This window comes from Astatotilapia calliptera, chromosome 6 (genome assembly GCF_900246225.1).
Source record: "Astatotilapia calliptera chromosome 6, fAstCal1.2, whole genome shotgun sequence".
NCBI lineage: Eukaryota > Metazoa > Chordata > Actinopteri > Cichliformes > Cichlidae > Astatotilapia > Astatotilapia calliptera.
The window spans coordinates 7,286,806-7,306,839 of NC_039307.1; the positions used below are offsets into that span (position 1 = coordinate 7,286,806).

The 20,034-nt window shown below is 37.6% G+C and overlaps 1 protein-coding gene across 1 annotated transcript in view; it reads right to left on the reverse strand.

The window, feature by feature from the left end:
* The window catches only part of LOC113023674 (neuronal acetylcholine receptor subunit alpha-7-like), a 44,257-nt gene that overhangs the window by 21,544 nt on the left and 2,679 nt on the right, over positions 1 to 20,034 (reverse strand). Inside the window, exons 2-3 of the mRNA XM_026169929.1 lie at positions 13,357 to 13,496; positions 4,553 to 4,597 (exon numbers count right to left, since the gene is read on the reverse strand). Coding sequence (XP_026025714.1) covers positions 4,553 to 4,597; positions 13,357 to 13,496 — 185 coding nt within the window. The remainder of the gene's footprint in view (positions 1 to 4,552; positions 4,598 to 13,356; positions 13,497 to 20,034) is intronic.

Sequence of the window (20,034 nt, forward strand, 5' to 3'; positions counted from 1 at the left end):
TCTAGTAAAGTGTTGCTGTATTAGATACTCCTCTGTTTGCAGATAAGAAGCTTTTTAAGTCCTTAACAAGAGGACAGCTTCAACCCATTAGAAGTCAAATATTTCCTCTTCACACAGACTAATACAGCTGTTGGCTCTTCTACTTTGTCTCTAACTCTGATAATGAAGCTTGGCACAGAAACGTTGCCAGGCCAGCAGTTGTTGGCACTAACCATGTGCAGTCCCATTTGAGCCTGCCAGTATTCAGCTAACTGAACACAGCATCAAAGGGTTCAAAAACACAAAGAGTGAGTGTGATATGTGTTGCTTCTGTGCTTATTTTCATTACTTGTAATGCACAGCATGATGATATATGATCCACAGTGGTATAAATACTGGCATTCATCCTGGCATCTAAACGTATGCTAGTATTATGCTTTTTTCTAAATCTGTGTGCAAGCACACGTGTTACCCAGATTAACCACAATATTGAGCATGTCTTTACAATACAATTCACTGTTTGGAAATCTAGTTGTCAGGGTATTCATGTGGACAGACCATTCACCCAAACATTACATGGCAAGCACATTTACTCACGGCGAAGGTGGTTACAGGATAAAGTGCTTCGCCATTATAAAAAAATCGGCTTAGGAGTGGCTTGACCAAGTGTATTCAGACTTAATAAAATCCATAAATTAGTCTGTCACACCCAGTCCATTGAGGTCTTGTCCCACTACTTGCAGCAATCAAAGAATCTGCTGCTAACATCCGAGTGACAGACACTACAAGACATAGTTTTTCCATGCTCCAATGAGTTGGATGTGTTTTTGCTGCATGAAAGCTATATGGTGTGTATATAAATATATGGTGGAGGCATTCAATTGCTGAAAGCACAGGGCAAATTCCTCATGTACCAACAAAAATCCCCAGAGCTAAAGTAGCAACAGTATATTTGGGATCATCTGTTTGTGTGTATGTATATGTGCATGCATGTATTTTTATAGTGTTTTTTTTCTTCCACTTAAAAGGTTTAGTCCTTGTGACTGTCAGCATGTTTCCACACCATCTGTCAGTTAAATATACAATAGAAAATGATTTCAAAGATATTCCATCCATCTCAAATGGGCCTGCTGCATATGTCTGCACTCACGCAGCTAATGACTTAATCACTACACTTGTCATCTGTGGGCCTTGGCGGTTTGGTGCTTCTTTTCATGTTCATTGGCTGGAAACACACAACTAACAGCCAACAGAACTAATCACAGCTCACTAACTTTGTAGTCTGTCAGGAACAGATGAGGAGGACTGAAAGCTATGTAAGGTAACAGCTGTCTAAGAATAGGTATGGAGTTGCATAACATAAATTCAAGACAGCATCACTAATTTGAGAGTATGAAAGGCTGATTTTTTTTCTTCAAATTCATATATGACACATGTGAGTCAACTGCAAATCCAAAGAGGTAACAGAGGTAATTGAAAATGTAGCACTAATCTGATTTTCGTTATTTGCAAGGGTGAATTGATTTTATTTGCACTGCAATGGCCATATTACTATATAAATATTCTACAAAATGTTGGTTTCATAATCAATGGATTGTTAACAATAACACAATTTCAGATACACTATTTTTATTTGTTTATTTGTTTTTTATTTTCAGTGCTGAGTATTTCAGTCACATCTGAATGTAGAACAATCATTGACTGATAAACCTGTAATCCCAAACTTGTCCTTTCTTTGACTGTCTGGCTGACTTTGTATGAGCTGGTTAATGTAAATCTTAGGTCTCTCTCAAAAATTGCAATGTCTGCAAAGCCCCCTTGAGCCACTGAACCATAGTAGATGCCAGTATTAAAGAGGAGGCTTCCTGAATAATTGATTTATTCAACTTGTAAGGTAGGCAGCAGCCAACTCAACGTGACGGCTGTGACATACTTAATGGGATCTTCTGAGTGTGGCTGTTGTTATAATGAGACTGTTGTACCTACCTGGTTTGATGTAACACTTTTCCTAGAGCTACTAAACGCTGCAATCCATATTTTTTATGCTATTTACTTCTTTGCCAGTTTCTATTCTGATATAGAAATTCTATTTAAGTGGATAAGAGATAGGAATTTGTCTGACAACAGCATAGCAACCACACACAGGTTTTGGTGGACTGTGTTGAAGCAATGCAAAGTTTTTAAAGAAATTATGAAAGTAGTGCTTGGAAATATATGCAAACAAAATGACCACAGATAGTGTGGCATTTGCTGCAACCTGCAACCTAAGTCAACAGTCTAATCCATGTTTCCCTTCACACATACAGTCATGCAATGTTTTGACTGGACTGCATAGAGTAATGTGAAAACAAAGTACACCCTTACTGCTTACATGGGAATTAAAAGACAGGTGCTACTTATCAAATAGATTTGAACAGTTTTAGCAGTTTGCTGGTTTAGAGCATTCAGGCATATTCTAACACATGCAGCCTCCCCAGGAATGGATGTGCCTGTAAATTTACCGCAAGGTCAGATCAAGAAATGCTCAGAGAAATTGCAAAAAAACCTAAGAGCTGCATCTCAGATGCTACCGGCCTCAGTTAACATATTAAATGTTAAGGACTTGTAAAAAGCATGTCTTGTTTGGAATGTTTGCCAAGATAAAGCTCTCCTCTCTAAAAAGAACACAGCAGCAGCTTAAGTTTGTGGTTTAAGCCAAATGGCCTTTGTAACAATGTTTTTAGGAAACTTGAGATCAAAGTGGAGATGTGTGACCATAAAGTTCCTAATCCACATTTGGCAAAAAAACCAACACAACATACAGTACAAACACCTCATGCCAGCTGTCAAGCACAGTAGTGGAGGGATACTGATTTGGACTTGTTTTGAAACCAAAGGACTTGGACAACTTGCAGTCATGAAATCCACAATGGGTAATGGCTCAGTCAAAGTCCAGACAACAATCTAAAATGTGGCAGTGCTTAGGATAGATAAGTGGAGTTGTTCTTATGTAGTACCTTTCTAGCCTGTTTGAACACTCAAAGCTCTGTATACAGCATGTCTCATTCAAACGCACATTCATACAACCATTTTTTTCTACATCTTAGTGTTTTCTGTCTTACATTCATATTCCGATGAACTCATCAAGAGCAACTCAGTGTTCAGTAACTCATTCAAGTATACTCTAGCAGACTGGTGCAACCAGGGATCAAACCTACCAACCTTCTTTTTAGTATATGACCTGTCCTACCTCCTGACTAACAGCCACCATGGAGGGTTCAGCATTAACGAATATCTGCAAACCTCAATTAACTAAAAAAAAAAAATAGAATATATCAACAATATCAAATTTGTCCCACAACGACATGAGAGACTAATGAAGTCATACAGGAAACAATTACTTCAACTTAGTGCAAGTTATTTTCAGTAAAGGTGAGTCTCACAGATGGACTTTTAACAGGAATCTACATATTTTGTATTAAATACCTCTACACCACAACAAAGTAAAAACCTGAACTGTTGACTCTCTACAATGAAGATATTGTGTAGCAGTTATGCTTTGGGCAGTATTTAGTTAGCATGGATTGGTCCACTTACCTCCTTAGGGAACACGATAAATACAGATCAATACAAAGTTGTTCTGAGTGGTCAAATTTATGATGACATTTTTCTGTGCTGACGGCAGTGATCCTGGACAAGCTGACAACGAACCTATCCACAAGACACTAGGGGTTTATGGTTCAGTGGTTTGATGTGTATGAAATGGATGTGAGTCACTTCACAGTCACTAGAACTCAACCCAGCTGAACACCTATGGGAGATTTTGGATTGATGTGTTAGACAGACGCCGCCTACCATTATCAAAATATAAAGTGGGAGAATATCTTTGGGAATATGGGAATGCTGATAAGTCCAGGAATATCCCAGAGACTGGCATGTAGTGGCCTAAAAACTTAAAAAGTAATGTCTTTCTTTGTCACCTGTCTGTAGGAACGGCACTATTTTTTTGTATTTTAGTGTGTGACTGTATTAGTTGAGGAGGATGTTGATTTTTCTGTGGCTTTAGGAACCAAGATTTAAAATTTGTATTTTAAATGTTGAGAATGTCAAATCAGATATAATTTTTAAGAGTAAAACAAAGGTAAAATAGAAAAGCTTAAACAGCAAAATAAAGTAACCCAGTGTTTTAAATCTTGAGTCCTGAAAGAATATCTTTGAAAATATATTTCTATCACCTTCCCCTGCTATATTGCTGACAATAAATAGCCTTATGATACCATGCTATTATTAAATATTATATAATATCATATTATCCTTTGTGATCCATCTTAACATAATTTTTCCTTTATACTTGGCAGTTAAAGATGTCTGCCATAAAACTGCATCGTGCTGTTTCTTGTTTGTTCCCAGAAATTGTTTTTGTTAAAAACAAAAGGTTATTGGTTGTAGCTTGTGCTATGCCTTCAAGAGCAGTCAGATGTGTACACTTATTGAAAATATGAATGACACAGCCCACATATGGCTTCCAAAAATATACTAAACGACAATTATTGTGCAGTGATCACACAAAAAAGGACTTAAAAGTGAGACGTACCAGCTGCAGCCAGGCATTTGTTATCAACACTTGGTTCTTTTCATCCTGGAGGGGAACAAAAGGAGACGGAGAGAATAATCAGCAGTGAGTTGACATGGGTGCAGGCAGATAGTAAATGACAATATTCTACAGGGCAAGAGTAAAAAAAAAAGAAAGAAAGAAATTATTCAATTCTGGTAAACATAAGGCACAATAATGAGACAGATCGGCAATGAAGTCAAACAGCATCTCATACGAGTCTGAGCTGCCGGCTAACTGAATGACAATGATGTACTTTTTCAGCATTCTCTTATTTACAAGGTTTTTCCATTGCCACGTCAAAGAAGTAACATATATCAATATTTTAAACAGAAGTAAAAATAATAAAGAAACAGGGTCAAGCAACAATTTCCATTGACAATAGACAGGGTGAGTGCTTTTCAAGAAAGAGATGAGCATACAGCCATTTCTATCCATATTGTGAAAGTATAAATACACAGAAGCTCCTAAAGTCCAACTCATGGTCAAATGTTCAGATGGAGAAAAACAGAGAGGATGGCTGTTGATTCTTTTATGATTCTAGAAGTAGTGAGATGAGAGTGAGAGCAATAAATGCAAAAAATATTCAGAGAAAACTGATTTCAGAGATGCTTCAACAAAGCAAGTCATAGAAGAAATAGTAGTAGTAGTATTGGATAAAGAGAGACAGGAACAATGCAGGGGGGAAACTGAGATGTGAATGAACTAGAGTCTGTTTTGTGAAATCCTACATGACAGCAGCACATTTTGCTCCTTGTGTTATTACTGATACATTGGGTTCATGTTTTATCACTGCCTTGGATCTGAAACACTTGCAAGCTGCTTGTGGGTAACTGGATGATCTCGTGCTGTGTTTCTTCATTGAATAGCCCCTTTTTAACATTCATGGATTCATTGAAGTGACTTATCACATTATCTTCTACCCATGACTGAAGCTGGAATAATACAGTTATTTCAACCCTTTCAAAACTTTCCCTTTAAAGTTACTGAGATAAAATCATGAAATCAATTTACTGTACTCTCTATTTTTCTCTGTTTGTCAGAACTAAGCTTCTGAACAGTTTTCTGTCTTATCAGACTCTTTCACGCTGTTACTTTTATTTTTCTCCCTCTGGATGTTCAGGATTTCTTATTTTGTGAAACAGTCCAAGTGGTGAAGTATGGTTAGATATGACCTTACAGGTCACCTTCAGATGTTTTTAAGACTATCTTTAAACATTAGTTGGGAGACCACGTGTACACTGAAATATTTGCTTGGAATGATTCTTGATTTTTATTGAGATGTTAGGAAAACCCTTCTTTAAGATGTATACAGTAGCTTGTAAACTTTGATTCTATATTTTACTGCTAAATAGATTTGAAATACTAGAAATGAATCACTGTCACATACAGTGGGGCAAAAAAGTATTTAGTCAGCCACCGATTGTGCAAGTTCCCCCACCTAAAATGATGACAGAGGTCAGTAATTTGCACCAGAGGTACACTTCAACTGTGAGAGACAGAATGTGAAAAAAAAATCCATGAATCCACATGGTAGGATTTGTAAAGAATTTATTCGTAAATCAGGGTGGAAAATAAGTATTTGGTCAATAACAAAAATACAACTCAATACTTTGTATCATAACCTTTGTTGGCAATAACAGAGGTCAAATGTTTACTATAGGTCTTTACCAGGTTTGCACACACAGTAGCTGGTATTTTGGCCCATTCCTCCATGCAGATCTTCTCGAGAGCAGTGATGTTTTGGGGTTGTCGCCGAGCAACACGGACTTTCAACTCCCGCCACAGATTTTCTATGGGGTTGAGGTCTGGAGACTGGCTAGGCCACTCCAGGACTTTCAAATGCTTCTTACGGAGCCACTCCTTTGTTGCCCGGGCGGTGTGTTTTGGATCATTGTCATGTTGGAAGACCCAGCCTCATTTCATCTTCAAAGTTCTCACTGATGGAAGGAGGTTTTGGCTCAAAATCTCACGATACATGGCCCCATTCATTCTGTCCTTAACACGGATCAGTCGTCCTGTCCCCTTGGCAGAAAAACAGCCCCATAGCATGATGTTTCCACCCCCATGCTTCACAGTAGGTATGGTGTTCTTGGGATGCAACTCAGTATTCTTCTTCCTCCAAACACGACGAGTTGAGTTTATACCAAAAAGTTCTACTTTGGTTTCATCTGACCACATGACATTCTCCCAATCCTCTGCTGTATCATCCATGTGCTCTCTGGCAAACTTCAGACGGGCCTGGACATGCACTGGCTTCAGCAGCGGAACACGTCTGGCACTGCGGGATTTGATTCCCTGCCGTTGTAGTGTGTTACTGATGGTGACCTTTGTTACTTTGGTCCCAGCTCTCTGCAGGTCATTCACCAGGTCCCCCCGTGTGGTTCTGGGATCTTTGCTCACCGTTCTCATGATCATTTTGACCCCACGGGATGAGATCTTGCGTGGAGCCCCAGATCGAGGGAGATTATCAGTGGTCTTGTATGTCTTCCATTTTCTGATGATTGCTCCCACAGTTGATTTTTTCACACCAAGCTGCTTGCCTATTGTAGATTCACTCTTCCCAGTCTGGTGCAGGTCTACAATACTTTTCCTGGTGTCCTTCGAAAGCTCTTTGGTCTTGGCCATGGCGGCGTTTGGAGTCTGACTGTTTGAGGCTGTGGACAGGTGTCTTTTATACAGATGATGAGTTCAAACAGGTGCCATTCATACAGGTAACGAGTGGGGGACAGAAAAGCTTCTTACAGAAGACGTTACAGGTCTGTGAGAGCCAGAGATTTTCCTTGTTTGAGGTGACCAAATACTTATTTTCCACCCTAATTTACGAATAAATTCTTTACAAATCCTACCATGTGGATTCATGGATTTTTTTTTTCACATTCTGTCTCTCACAGTTGAAGTGTACCTCTGGTGCAAATTACTGACCTCTGTCATCATTTTAAGTGGGGGAACTTGCACAATCGGTGGCTGACTAAATACTTTTTTGCCCCACTGTATATCCCCTCTGTTGAATATTGCTTGCCTAATAGTATAATCTAAAAACGGTAGTCAAACAGTAAATAGTACTTTGATAATGTTTCCATTAAATTGTTTTAGAGAGGCGTTGACATATTCTTCACAATAATTTTGGAGGATGTTTGAGGGTATTTTAAGTCCTTTATTTGAGCAAAACTGTCCTTTGTCACTGATCCTGTTCACAACTTTTGTGTACAGACTTTCTATTTGCAGGCAAGTAGAGCAAGGTTTCTGGTTTGGTGGCCTCAGGATCTCCTCTCTGTAGGATTAAAATATAACAAAAACAAGTCTGAGGCCATGGTTCTCAGCCAGAAATGGGTAATGCACCTAGAAGGATGAGTTGTTACCCCAAGAGTGGAGTCAGAGACTGACAGACTGATTGTTGTAGTGTCAGCACTGACGTGGCTGCTGTACAGATCTGTTTGTTGTGAAGAGTGACTTGAGCGTGAAAGGAAAGCTGCCAGCTTACCAGACAATCTATGTTCCTACTCTCACCTATGGCCATGAGTTTCCTCTGGGCTCAGACTATGAGATTGGTTGAGGAGCTCAGCCAGAAAGGGGTCATAGTAGAGCAGCTACTTCTCAGTATCCAAAGGATCCAGCTAAAGTGGTTCAGGGATCTGACTAGGATGCCTACTGGGCACCTACTAGGTGAAGTGTTTCAGGCATATCCTAACAGAGAGACACCCCAGGGCAATCACAGGACGTGTTGAAAATTATACCTGTCACTTGGCCCTCCAAAATCTAACTCAAAATTTAAAAGCTACTGCCAGTGCACTTAATATTGGCAACCATGATTTTCTATTTTCAATAAAAAGGCACAATAAATGTATTAACAAAGCATTTACAGATGCTCATTTACACTAGAACTAAAGTAAATTAAAGTAAATATACCATATAAAATAGGCAACTGACAAAGAAGAGAATCGTGTCTTTGTGTTTACCAATATAAATCAATTAAAACATATTTTGCATATAAAGAATCCTGCAAGGAGCAAGCAAATGCATGCAGTGATTCACCTATTCTCATATGCAGTACAATCATATATTACACAGACTTTCTACTAAGGGGCTGATGGCAAAACTGTCTAATATCTGATCTGATAAGGTTGGACACTTGCTTTTTTACACGCAGCTACATTCTGTAATATCTTGAAAAAGGTCAGGGCACAAGTGCATTTGTGAAAATGCACTTACATAGGAATTCATGAGAAGAGATTTTAACAAAAACTATAACTAAACCTAAGTCATACGCAAAAAAAGGAAGTTATAATGTGTAGGATACTGGTCTTGACAAAATACAATTCTGTAGACTATGCTACCCTGTCTCTACATGTTTTTTTTTCAGTCTTTCACTAAAAAGAGGATTTTTTTTCACATAGGTATATAATGGAAATTCTGAACATACTTACTATACATAGACACACACACTCAGGATTGTGGTCACCTCAATTAAAAAAAAACAATGTAAGTAAATGAGATTTTTTTTTACAGTTACCAGTTTTATTCTTATTCTAAATTGTAAATGTAGCAGCACACACCATACAACATCGAATTTCATTAACATTCTCCGTCATGATTATCAGGATGTATAATCAACTACCACAGTTTTCCAAAGGTTTAACTTTGTGTCATCAGCGACAAGCCAAGCAAAGCACTGCTTTTACTTCTCTTTGTAGTGAAAATCGATTCTCACAGTTTACATCCCCCTATCCCTCTGCCTCCTCAATTCCTCCCTAACTCCCCCCAAACTACAATCTTATCTCCACCTGTCCTTTCTAATCTCTGCTTCTTTTAAACAGGCTTCCTTCTCCACAGTTGAAATGGAACAGCCTTCTATTGTATACATTACAAAGAAACATTTTATGTCCCTCTGGTGTGCAACCTAATGTACAGTTTTGGAGACCTGGCTTTGCTTTAAGGTTGCTGTGTTTTTGCTCTATTTTGTGGCTGACCTCTCTTTTTTTGGTGTTTTGTGAGATTTCACTGAGCTGCAATATCAGCTCTGTGACACCCGCTATAAACACTCTAATCTTTTCATAAATCTACTGTGATTGGTTTTTGTAGGCTGTGCTTGATGGACACTTGCATTTAATAACAGCTATTTATCTGTATTTCACTGCAAGCGATATAGCATTCAAGGCTGAAAAATGTAATACACATATGAAATAGTTCTTTGTTTGAAATCTTCATGTGCATTTTCCCCCAGAAAGAGGATTTCATCTGTGGAATTCATTCAGTTATATCCCCAGCTTGGAACAATAGGATAACTTCCTACCTCTTTTTCTTCCAATCCAGATGAAAGGATCAATATTTCAAAGATAGAGAATCACCAAACAGGGAAGACAACAAATTCTAAAATCTGAAATAAATAATATCTTCTTAGAAAACTCTATTGTGCTTCATGTACTTGCATTGACTTTATATTTCCCATCAGTTTCTTTGAATAATAGAGCTTCATCGGGTCAAAGAATAGTGAAAATTCGTTCTTTTATATACAGGTCAATGGATACGGTCATGCTTCTGCTGCAATGCATCAGTTTATCTGAAAGAGGAGCATTTCTCTGCAGATACTTTATATCTCAGGGTTGATTGAATCAAACATGAGCAGAAGCAAAGAAGTGCCTGCTCTTGTGCAAAGAAACATCTGTTACAAGCATTTTTTCTGACTATTTTAATCTTCCTCAAGAGTCAAGAATCTTCCTCCAGAGTTGTTAAGTAATACTATTATCCCAAAGCAAACAGACTTCCATCTTACTTTGAATGTAGCATGAGCATACTTGGCAACTGAAGAAGTAGTATTCAAAATGGTTTACTTAAGCATTTATGACTAGTATTAATATTTTTTAAAATTATCACCACAGCAAATTCTCATTGTGTGAAAGTATGTTTTTATAACAAAAACTTGTTGAGAATGTGTCTTCAATGAAGCGTTTTTGGCAAAAATCCTGCAGATGAGTTTTTAACAGTGGAATTGGCCATGGTACATCAAAATTGTGACTGTTATATTTTATCACTGAATCATCTTCATTGAGGCAATACGATGATTGTGCAAATTTAATGTTGATAGCCGGATTAGAGCTCATTATTTATTTGATTTCATATTTAAATTTATAATAATGTCATAGTACATGTTTTTTTTAAATTAATTTTATTTATTTTTTAATGTAAAACCCTAATCAGTTAAGAACGCAACACCTATAGTATTCAAGTATAAATGTGCGGTAAAGTAAAATTGCAAATATTTATTTCTCATTCATAGTTGTTCACTCAGAGGTAAAAGAGAAACTCAAAAGAATGACAGGGTATATATGTGTTGTCCTCAATTAAATATACTTTGTTACATATCTGCAATGAACTTTACTGGTTTCCTAATAAGGTGCATGAGACACATGGTGGCACTTTAAACTATATGGTTACCAGTTGTCCATCAGTCTGTCTGTGTATGGCATTATTCATGGCAGTGGACCCAGTGGGCATCAACCTGCCCTATTTCCATGGTTAGAGAGTTACCCAGGAGCAGATGGAGGAATCAAAGGCCATATTACACACACATTGCAATTATACTCACATACATATACACAGACACAGCAAGGTTTACATTATTTACAGATGCCCAGTAAGCATTAATTCATCTGGTTTTGCCAGCTTATTCATTATTTATCAAGCCATCTAACAGCACAACAATACATAAACAACCAACACACAAACACACATACATGCACATACATGCACACTATACATATTTACATAACATAAACTACAATAACTATAAAATAGTTTTAAAAGAAAAGAAATTTGTAGTCATGTAACTATGTGACGAGTTCTTCAGAGATTCCATGTGGAAGCTGCTTGGTTCTGATTCTCCATATGGAAGCTCAAGATCTAAAATGCATTAAAATGTTTTTAGTGTGCGCTGTTTGAGACTTCATATTAACAATAGAATTAGAATAGGAGTCTAGTGTATGAGATTTACTGTACCACCATGTAGTTATCATGAGGAAACCTCATGTCTTGTCACAGGGCTGACTCTGGGAAGTGACAGGGTGTCGGCTTGGCTTTTTTGGTTGAGTGCCCTGGCTGTGTGGTAGGGCCAGAAGGCAGGAGGTTTGTGTGTTTTTGTGCAAGAGTAGGTGTATGAGATGGGGAACAGGAGGAAACACTTGACTGAGTGTAGAGCAAACACTGAAGGAGCAAAATATGAGATGTGACAGAAAATCTACTCAAACCACAGAAGTGTCAATTTAAGAGTTGTGGGTTTAACATTAAAAAGAGTGAAGAATGTCAGAGAAAGGGAGGATTGTGCCTTGTTGAGCTAAATGGTGTGTGTATGGGTGTGTGTTTGTGGGTATAAAATGTAGGACACAAAAATAAGAATGGATGCTTTAAGTCAAGCTTTTCTCTCAGGGTACCACTTCAAATGATATCCATAAAATGAAGAAGACAAACACAGGTATTGTATTGTGTTGTGCAGGAAGTGTTTAAAGGAGTGGCAACCAGCTAATGTTAGGTGGCTAATTAAGTATTCAGGCTGGCAAATGTTGTCTGGGATCGAAATATGCAGTCAAAAATAACTAAATCTGTCTGTTGAGCACTCGAATTATATTTTTCCATATGCCTTAGCTTGTTGACTAGTTAGGAAGACATGATGACATTGTTAATCAGCTCTAATTTAATATAATGATGCTTTGGGGTAATAAGTGTTTGAGGTGACAAAACAATTTTAAAAATTGTCAAGTAATAATATATTCTTAGGCTGAGTCACCATTATGAAACCTTCTAACCTCTGTTTTAGAGGTTATTTCTCCTATTTCTGGTGACAAATATAAGCAGCAATTTAGCATAGCATAGAAGAGCAGAGTTCTTTAAAGAGAAAATAGCTGAAGACGAAATTAAAATATCTTACAATATTTGATCTTTATTGTTGTTTTCAAAAACAACAAACTGAAAACTGACAGTGTTTGACACTGTAGATAAGTTTTACCTTGAAAACCTTCTACAGGAATTTCTAGAGAGGCACTCTATACTGCCTTTGGTTAGGATATGGTTAGCATTTTCAGCATGTCAATCTTTAATTTTTCCCCCTTGACTGAGTTTGACACTGTGGGAATAATAGTTTGAAATTCAACTTCACAGTTTTAAAGAAGTACAAAAGATGCATAAAGAAAGATGAAATACCTTCAATATAAAAAAGCCTAAAAGACATGCCTCAAGTTTCACAAAGTAAGACAGCATTATAAGCCCAAAACACATATAACGCTGGGCAAGGGAGGTATGGAAAGAAAGTGACAAATAGATGAGAAAACGTTTTTAGTTAATCAAGGAATGCTATTGCTTCATTTTCAAGTATAAGTTGGAAAAGATTCACGTAATCAATCTTTTGGGATAAATATTTAGCACATTTGCACCGACCTGCATGCAGCCTGTTGCTATTACCCCTGTTTTTTTCCCCATTCTGTTATTTTTCATTATTTTGGATTGGGATTAATGAAGTATTCTGATTCTAATAAGAGATAAGAACCATTATTAGAAGACCAACACCTTTTTGTAATCCTGTTATTAGGGTAGGCAATAAACCTCAAGCTTGTTTTCAGTAAAAGTAATCATCCTCTCAAACTGAACTAACAGCAGTGGCTTCTATGTGCCACTGGCTGCGAGATGAGTGTTTGTTGCAGGCAGTGTGCTGCTGTACAACTTGTCTTAAAAAAACCCTCATCCTCTTTCAACTGTCTTCAGATATTCTCGGCACTTCACAACACACACAGACTCACCACATCAATAATCTGTAGCAAAGTGAGGCCCAGTTCGACCACAATGGGTGCAGAGTCGTTTTGGACTGGTCTCTCAAGTCGATTGTAGTTTACCATCAGATCACGATACAGCTTTCTCTGGTACACTCCACCATGACAAACTGCAGGGAATAAATTGAGAATTATAACCAAAATGAAGCAAGATAGTCACTCACTTTTTAACTTGTACAGATTTGCCCTATGGTAAAAGAGGAAAATGAACTAGCAAAGGAAACCAAAGGAACAATGGTGCAAGGAGCTGATCAATTTAAATTCTGCTGTGCACATCCTTTTTCTTTTTCACTCAATCCAGTAACTTTATTGTCAGGGTCCCTGTGCCTACCCGGTCGGCTCAGTACGGCTACATATGTTTTGTATTCCTTTTTTTATTTTTTTCCTGCTCTCTCCTTTCCCCTCTTTCCCTCCTCCCTCTGCCTGGGCGGAGCTCACCTGCGGGCTCCTGCCCTTGGCCCACGCACCTGTGGCTCATCACGAGTGATCCAGCTCCTTTATAAGACGGCAGCCCTGTGTTTCTCATCGCTGGACCGTTGCCGACCCTCGTCAGTGTAACCCCAGCTCAATGACTTCAGAAGTGTTTCATAGCGATTTACCTAACTACCCATTCGTGTCTCTGTGTACAGATTCCCTGGACCTACCCCTGTGTTACCCGAGTGAGTGGAGTGTGAGGAGGAGTGGACGGAGAGTGTGCGAGTGTGAAGAGGAGTGGACGGAGAGTGTGCGTGTCTTTCCCGTTCGTGTGTGGACCCCCGGAGCCCGGCTTTCCCCTCACTTTTGTAAATAATCACCTGGTGCATCATAATAAAGACTCTTGTGCTTTCAAGACCTAGAGCCTGCGCGTGAGTCCGTTCAGTCCCGTTGTGACATTTATAAAACAATCAAACAGTTACTCCACCCATATTAAATCTAATCAGCACTGTTATTGCAGTTACAACCAACATTGTTCATGCAGTGTCAAATTCTGCAATAAATACTGATTAAGTCGCACTAAGGTGAATGTGATGAGCACATTAAATCATTGAACTTTAATTGTGTTGACTGTGTTTCCCTTTTTTCTCTCCTGTATTCATTATGCCTCATCAAGAGGTTTACACTGAACAATTACAAGTATTACAGCACAGTCCCTCAAGCAAAAGCAAGCCCAGGCAGCCACGAGGGTATCGCACATCCACAATGCTAAAATTCTTTTTTATCAGTGCTGCTGTCGTAATTTGAAATATAATTACTTTGAGTGGCGGTCAAAGCAGTGACTTTAACCAAGTTGCTGTTAAGGCCCTTTCACAGCAGGCAGGGTGAGCAGGGTAAGCAGAGTGATGATGGATGGTCAAATCGATGGAGCTGTCATGTCACACAGCTGTTGAGTCCACATTTCAAACAGTTTTTGTGTTCAAGTGTGACTCTGGTGGTTGCAGCTCTAAGTGTGTATCTGTTAGTGTAACCAGACAAAAACAAAAAACCCACTATTGTTATCAAACTAGTCTTTACAGTCAAAGCTTAAACTGAAGTAAACCTGTGTTGAACATTATTATATACTTGTTAGAATTTTTAATCTGAATCTCACAGTTCAGCTGTATTATTTAGAATATGTGAATATTTTGTGCTATAATGCCTTGCAGTGTTGCTTTTGAAAAAGACAGCAACTGATATAAATATAGAACAAGGGGGGATTTACACAATCAAGGCTCTGGTAAAACGAATGGAAGAGAGCCATAACTTTAGGTTCAGTGAACACCAAGACATAAAAATCTGATGAAAAAACTTTAATAATGTTTGGTGACTTTGGATTATGTCACAATGACATAAATTATACAGAGTACCAATATAATTACTGTTTCGGGCTCCTACCATAGCATTTGAATAAATGCCATGCAACATACAATGAAAATCCTGACTGTGTTCTTCCTATATTAACATGTAGAAATGTGTGCGCAACACAGATGTGAACATCAAGTGTATACTTTCTTCTCCAGAACAACAACACTGGCTTCCCATTTCAGCTGTTTTAAAGCTTCTGATTGGCTCTTTTGAGTTATTGGTGGAAGAATATATGGACTTCATATATTTTATTTTAGGATTCCTGGTTGGTTGCATATCTCTCACAGTCTCTCTGAGTTCCCCAAAACCTTAGAGCAGCAGCTTCTCTCATTAAAGGATGACATTAGATAATTTTCTAAACTTCTCTACTTCAGTGTCATTTTCAGTCACAGTTGAAAAGGTCTCAGTCTGCCTCTCCCCAGTGATCCATGTCCAAATTAGATGTTGTCTTAACATATTCCAGCAATTACCAAGTGACAGCCAAGACGTGAGTGCACCGACAATGACTGAGTGAATGACTAATTAGCTAATGAGGCAAAAATAAACAAAGGCATCTAGCTGTTCATTTGTGAGTGAGGGTGTTGGCGAGTGATAGGCCACTCCTAAATCTTGGGGTGACAGGAAATCTGCATAATGGCTGAAAGTGGCAGCCAGCAAAAGTGTTGAGAGTCAGTAAAATGAAGTGAGCCAAGAAAAAAACAAGCTGAACAGTAAAGAGACCTGTCAAAGAGCCACTACAAATAATATACATCTCTAAATGGGTGTCAACATGGCAATTAATGAAATCTGTCTTGCTATAAACCTTCACAATAAGACAGAAATATCATGCGTATGTGTATGTGTGTACTTGCGATGTGTTATTGTACAGCAAACTTAAGAAAGCAGACTTCAGAAAAATAATGAAATGGTAATAGCTGCATGCCATCTACAAATTTAGAACATTTAGGACTGTTGCTTCTCCTTCAAGGAATGGGCATCCTGCAAACATGAAATCTCCACAACAAAACTATAGGTTCATATTTACATTATAAGAAAAACCCTGAAAAATGTTGTGTTAAAAAGCAACAAAGATCCTGAACATAGCACGAGCTAAATTGTGTGTTATAATTGGCTATAGTTTATTTAGCTGTAGCTGTTTGTAATTGTTTCTGTTTCCTGCACAACTGTAGTGAGAGCTTAGTTTGCACTAGCAGCAAAAAATCTTGTTCTCAGTGCCTGTTGGTCTGCCGTTTACCACCAATTCTGTTCATAATATTTATGGACAGAATTTCTAGGAACAGCTAAGGGTGGAGAGTTTGGTAGAGCTGCTACTCCTCCACATCAAAAGGAGCCATTTAAGGTGGTTTGAGCATCGGACCAAGATGCCTCCTAGGCACTTTCTAGGTAAAGTGTTTCAGTCATGTAATGGAGATCTAATCTCTCCAGAACACACTAGAGAGATTACTAGGCTGACTGGTTGACTAAAATACAAATAATGCTCACTTTAAGTTATGAAATGCCTCTTTGTTGTCCTTCTTTTTCTTCAAATACACAACTGCACATACAGTAAAACCTATAGTAAGATCTTAGAAATGCTTGATGTTGTACATGTGTTAATTATTGTAATCTAATAATGTTTACACTCTTTCTAGTGTTGCTGCAGCATACAAATCTAATTAATTATGTTAATTCTTAACATAGGGAGAATTAAAAGGCAGCAGTTTTCAAGGAGCGTAAAACGTCTATGTTGTATATTAACCTCCCTGAACTGCTACAAAGCTTTAGCTGAAGATTCAAAAAAGTCATGTTGTTCATTTTTCTCTATGGTAACTTCATAATTCCTTAAATATGTTTTTTTTAGTATCTTTACAGAATTACATTTTTAGATCTGATGTTTACTTCTATTATCACGATAAATCCAAAAATACAGTCCAAAAAAGTCGATCATTACCCACTGAGAGAACAATGCCAAAAAACACTTTGGAAAGAATATTAACTTAAAATAAGAAATATTTTAGGTTAGTTTTGCTTTTAAAAGCAAAAGCTAGGGAAATATTTTCTCATGCTCTGTGGGTGGTCTTATCCTCAATTTTTTTTTTTACACAAATAGCTACATCCTCAAAATATTCATCTTACCCTCAGGTCCTGCCACTGACATACAGGATTCTGCCCCAGTTTTCCATCGTCAAGTCATACTTCCATCACCCAGATTGCAACTGTAGCTCTTTTTCAGTTTTAATTAATTAATTCTGAACTGAATGATACAGATGCACAGGACATACCAGTACAGTGTAGTTAACGGCAATGAAAATATTTTTTTTCTTTTTTATTGTCTGGATTCTACAGCAGTAGACAGAAAGACAATTTAGTTTATAAGTGGTTCACCCTTGAAGTTGTATGCTGCCTTTAAAATACTACACATACTGGCATCTGTACTGTTGTCATTCTTCTTGGCAAAGAAAACAAATCATAATCTCTCAGTTACACACAAACCTGATGCATGTTGGACATTATTCATTTTCATGTACTTAAAATTAGGCTTAAAGTAACACAGCTGACAGTAGAACTGCTGGATCTACCTTATGAATGTAATATCTACATATTACATTCATAAGGTGGAAATCCAGCAATTAAGTACAGCATGTCATTTCCTAAAGTTTGCCCCAAAATCTATTCCTGTCATTGTGTCCAAAATCTTGTAATTGCCATAGCTGAACTGAAAACCACATATTCTTCGCTCCTTAAACGACACTAAAAACTTTGTTTTACAAACTGAAAATATATTGGGGGAAAAATGAAACTATACTTCCTGAAGCAAATTCTTATCTGGGTTTCTCATCTTACTGTACACCATATTGCTTTTGCCAGCCAAAGGGAAACCCTAACAGCTTTTGGCTTCCAGCAATAAAAGGGACACTTGAGGACAGCAGGCCAAAGACGGGCTTGAGCAGAGGAGAGTCAATCTTTAATGCCTGCAAAAGGTAGGTTGGTTTACACAGAGTAGTAAAAAGTGAAATTCACAGGACAATGAATAAAAGACTATTGTACCACTTTAAGTGTGACCGTCAGCGAGATTGCAATGAAAACAATCTGTTGTCAGTGTTTACAACAACCGACAGGGAAAATTGAACCTTGTTTAAAAAGCTGATAGCTGGTGGAATAAAGGCCCTCATACCAACTATCAGTGGTCCTTCTTGTGAGGTATGAGCTCTGCCCAGAAAATTGTCACTCGCATTTTGAGCCCTGACTTCTAAAACTTGTGCTCCCAAACTGCATTTCCATGTTATCAGACATTACATTTGTTTTTGGCATTGTACAAATAGGTTTGTATTCAATATATCTTTGTTCAAGTGGTTGCCTTTCTTCTGTCAGTTCTTGTCAGGCGACCAGTCACATATTAAATAGGGTGTTACTTGTCACTTCTGTGTAACCCAGAAAATAGACAATTAAATGTGGTTACTTTGTGAAAGTAAAAGGGTTTTCCTGCACCGAACAGTAAGTAAATACAAAACTAAGCAGTGAATAAAAAACAAAACCTAAAACTCATTAAAGTGAAAAATTATGCTTCCACATATTACTCTCCTACATCAAAGTTTTTTTTCCCTTTGAGTGGAATTTGTGGACCTTTGGAATTCTGTTGTAGTGATATTACACTTCCCTGCTAATGTATCTGAGCACTTACTTTAGTGGTATTGGGTCAATGTTGCCTCACAACAAGAAGGTCTTGGGTTCAAATCCACAGACTGGCTAGGGCCTTTCTGTGTGGACTTATGTGTTCCTCTGCAGCTTCCTCCAACAGTCCAAAGACATGTTTGGAGTTAGGCTAATTGGTGATTCTGAATTGGCTGTAGATGCAAGTATGAATATTTTCTGTTTTACTGTGTTAGCTACCTGATGAGGGTGTATCCTTCCTCTTGTACTTAACCATGAACTGGGTAAGTAGAAAATTTATGGAAGGATTTTATTATTTCCCAGAAGCATATTTTTGGTATAACTAAATATCTACATATCTAGCATATAACACATATGTAGATCAAACACAAACAGTTTTTCCTTGTTGGGTGTTTTATTTAATTTTACTTCAGTGTTTATTGTAGAAATACACATTAATATTGTACATTTTGCTGTGTGTTATTATAGTTTTCCTCTTAAATACTCCTACAGAGTTAGGATCACAACTGCAAGCACATGAAGGAATGTACATGAAAGCAGATACCATTCAACTAAAGAACAGATATCATGACAATTACCACACCACAAAGACAGATTAAATATTGATTAGTCTTGGCGAGTCTGAACATCGAGGAAGGCTGGCCAAGTTTAAAATCGAATCACATTAAAGCAGATGGTTTGCAAACATCTGCAAAAGATCAATACATATCCAGAATTTGAAAAGCAAGAAAGACAGCCCAACTGTGTCTGAGTGTTACAAGTAAGTTTCCTTGAGAATATGAAGTCACTTTGCTGGGAAGTGGAAATATGTTTTTAAGGAGGTTTTGCCATTGTCAATACAAAAACATGATTTAATAATTCCAAAAAAAAGTTGTCTCATACTTTTTTTTTTGTAAGCAACATTGATTTGTGCATTGGATCTGCATTATTTATTATAAGAAATGTTCTTTAACCTCCTAAGACCCGAACTCTTCCATGGCATGCATTTTTAATTTCTCTTTGATATTTGGGCTGATGACCCGATGAATGTAAAAACAAAGAATTAGAAGATTTTTTCTTTTTACCTAATTTTTCTTTCTAAGAAAAATGAGAGCCACATATGAGGATATTCGTTTAAAATTTCGATAGAACGGTAGTAGTATAATGTCCTCGTAAGTGGATATCAGGCGCTTGTAG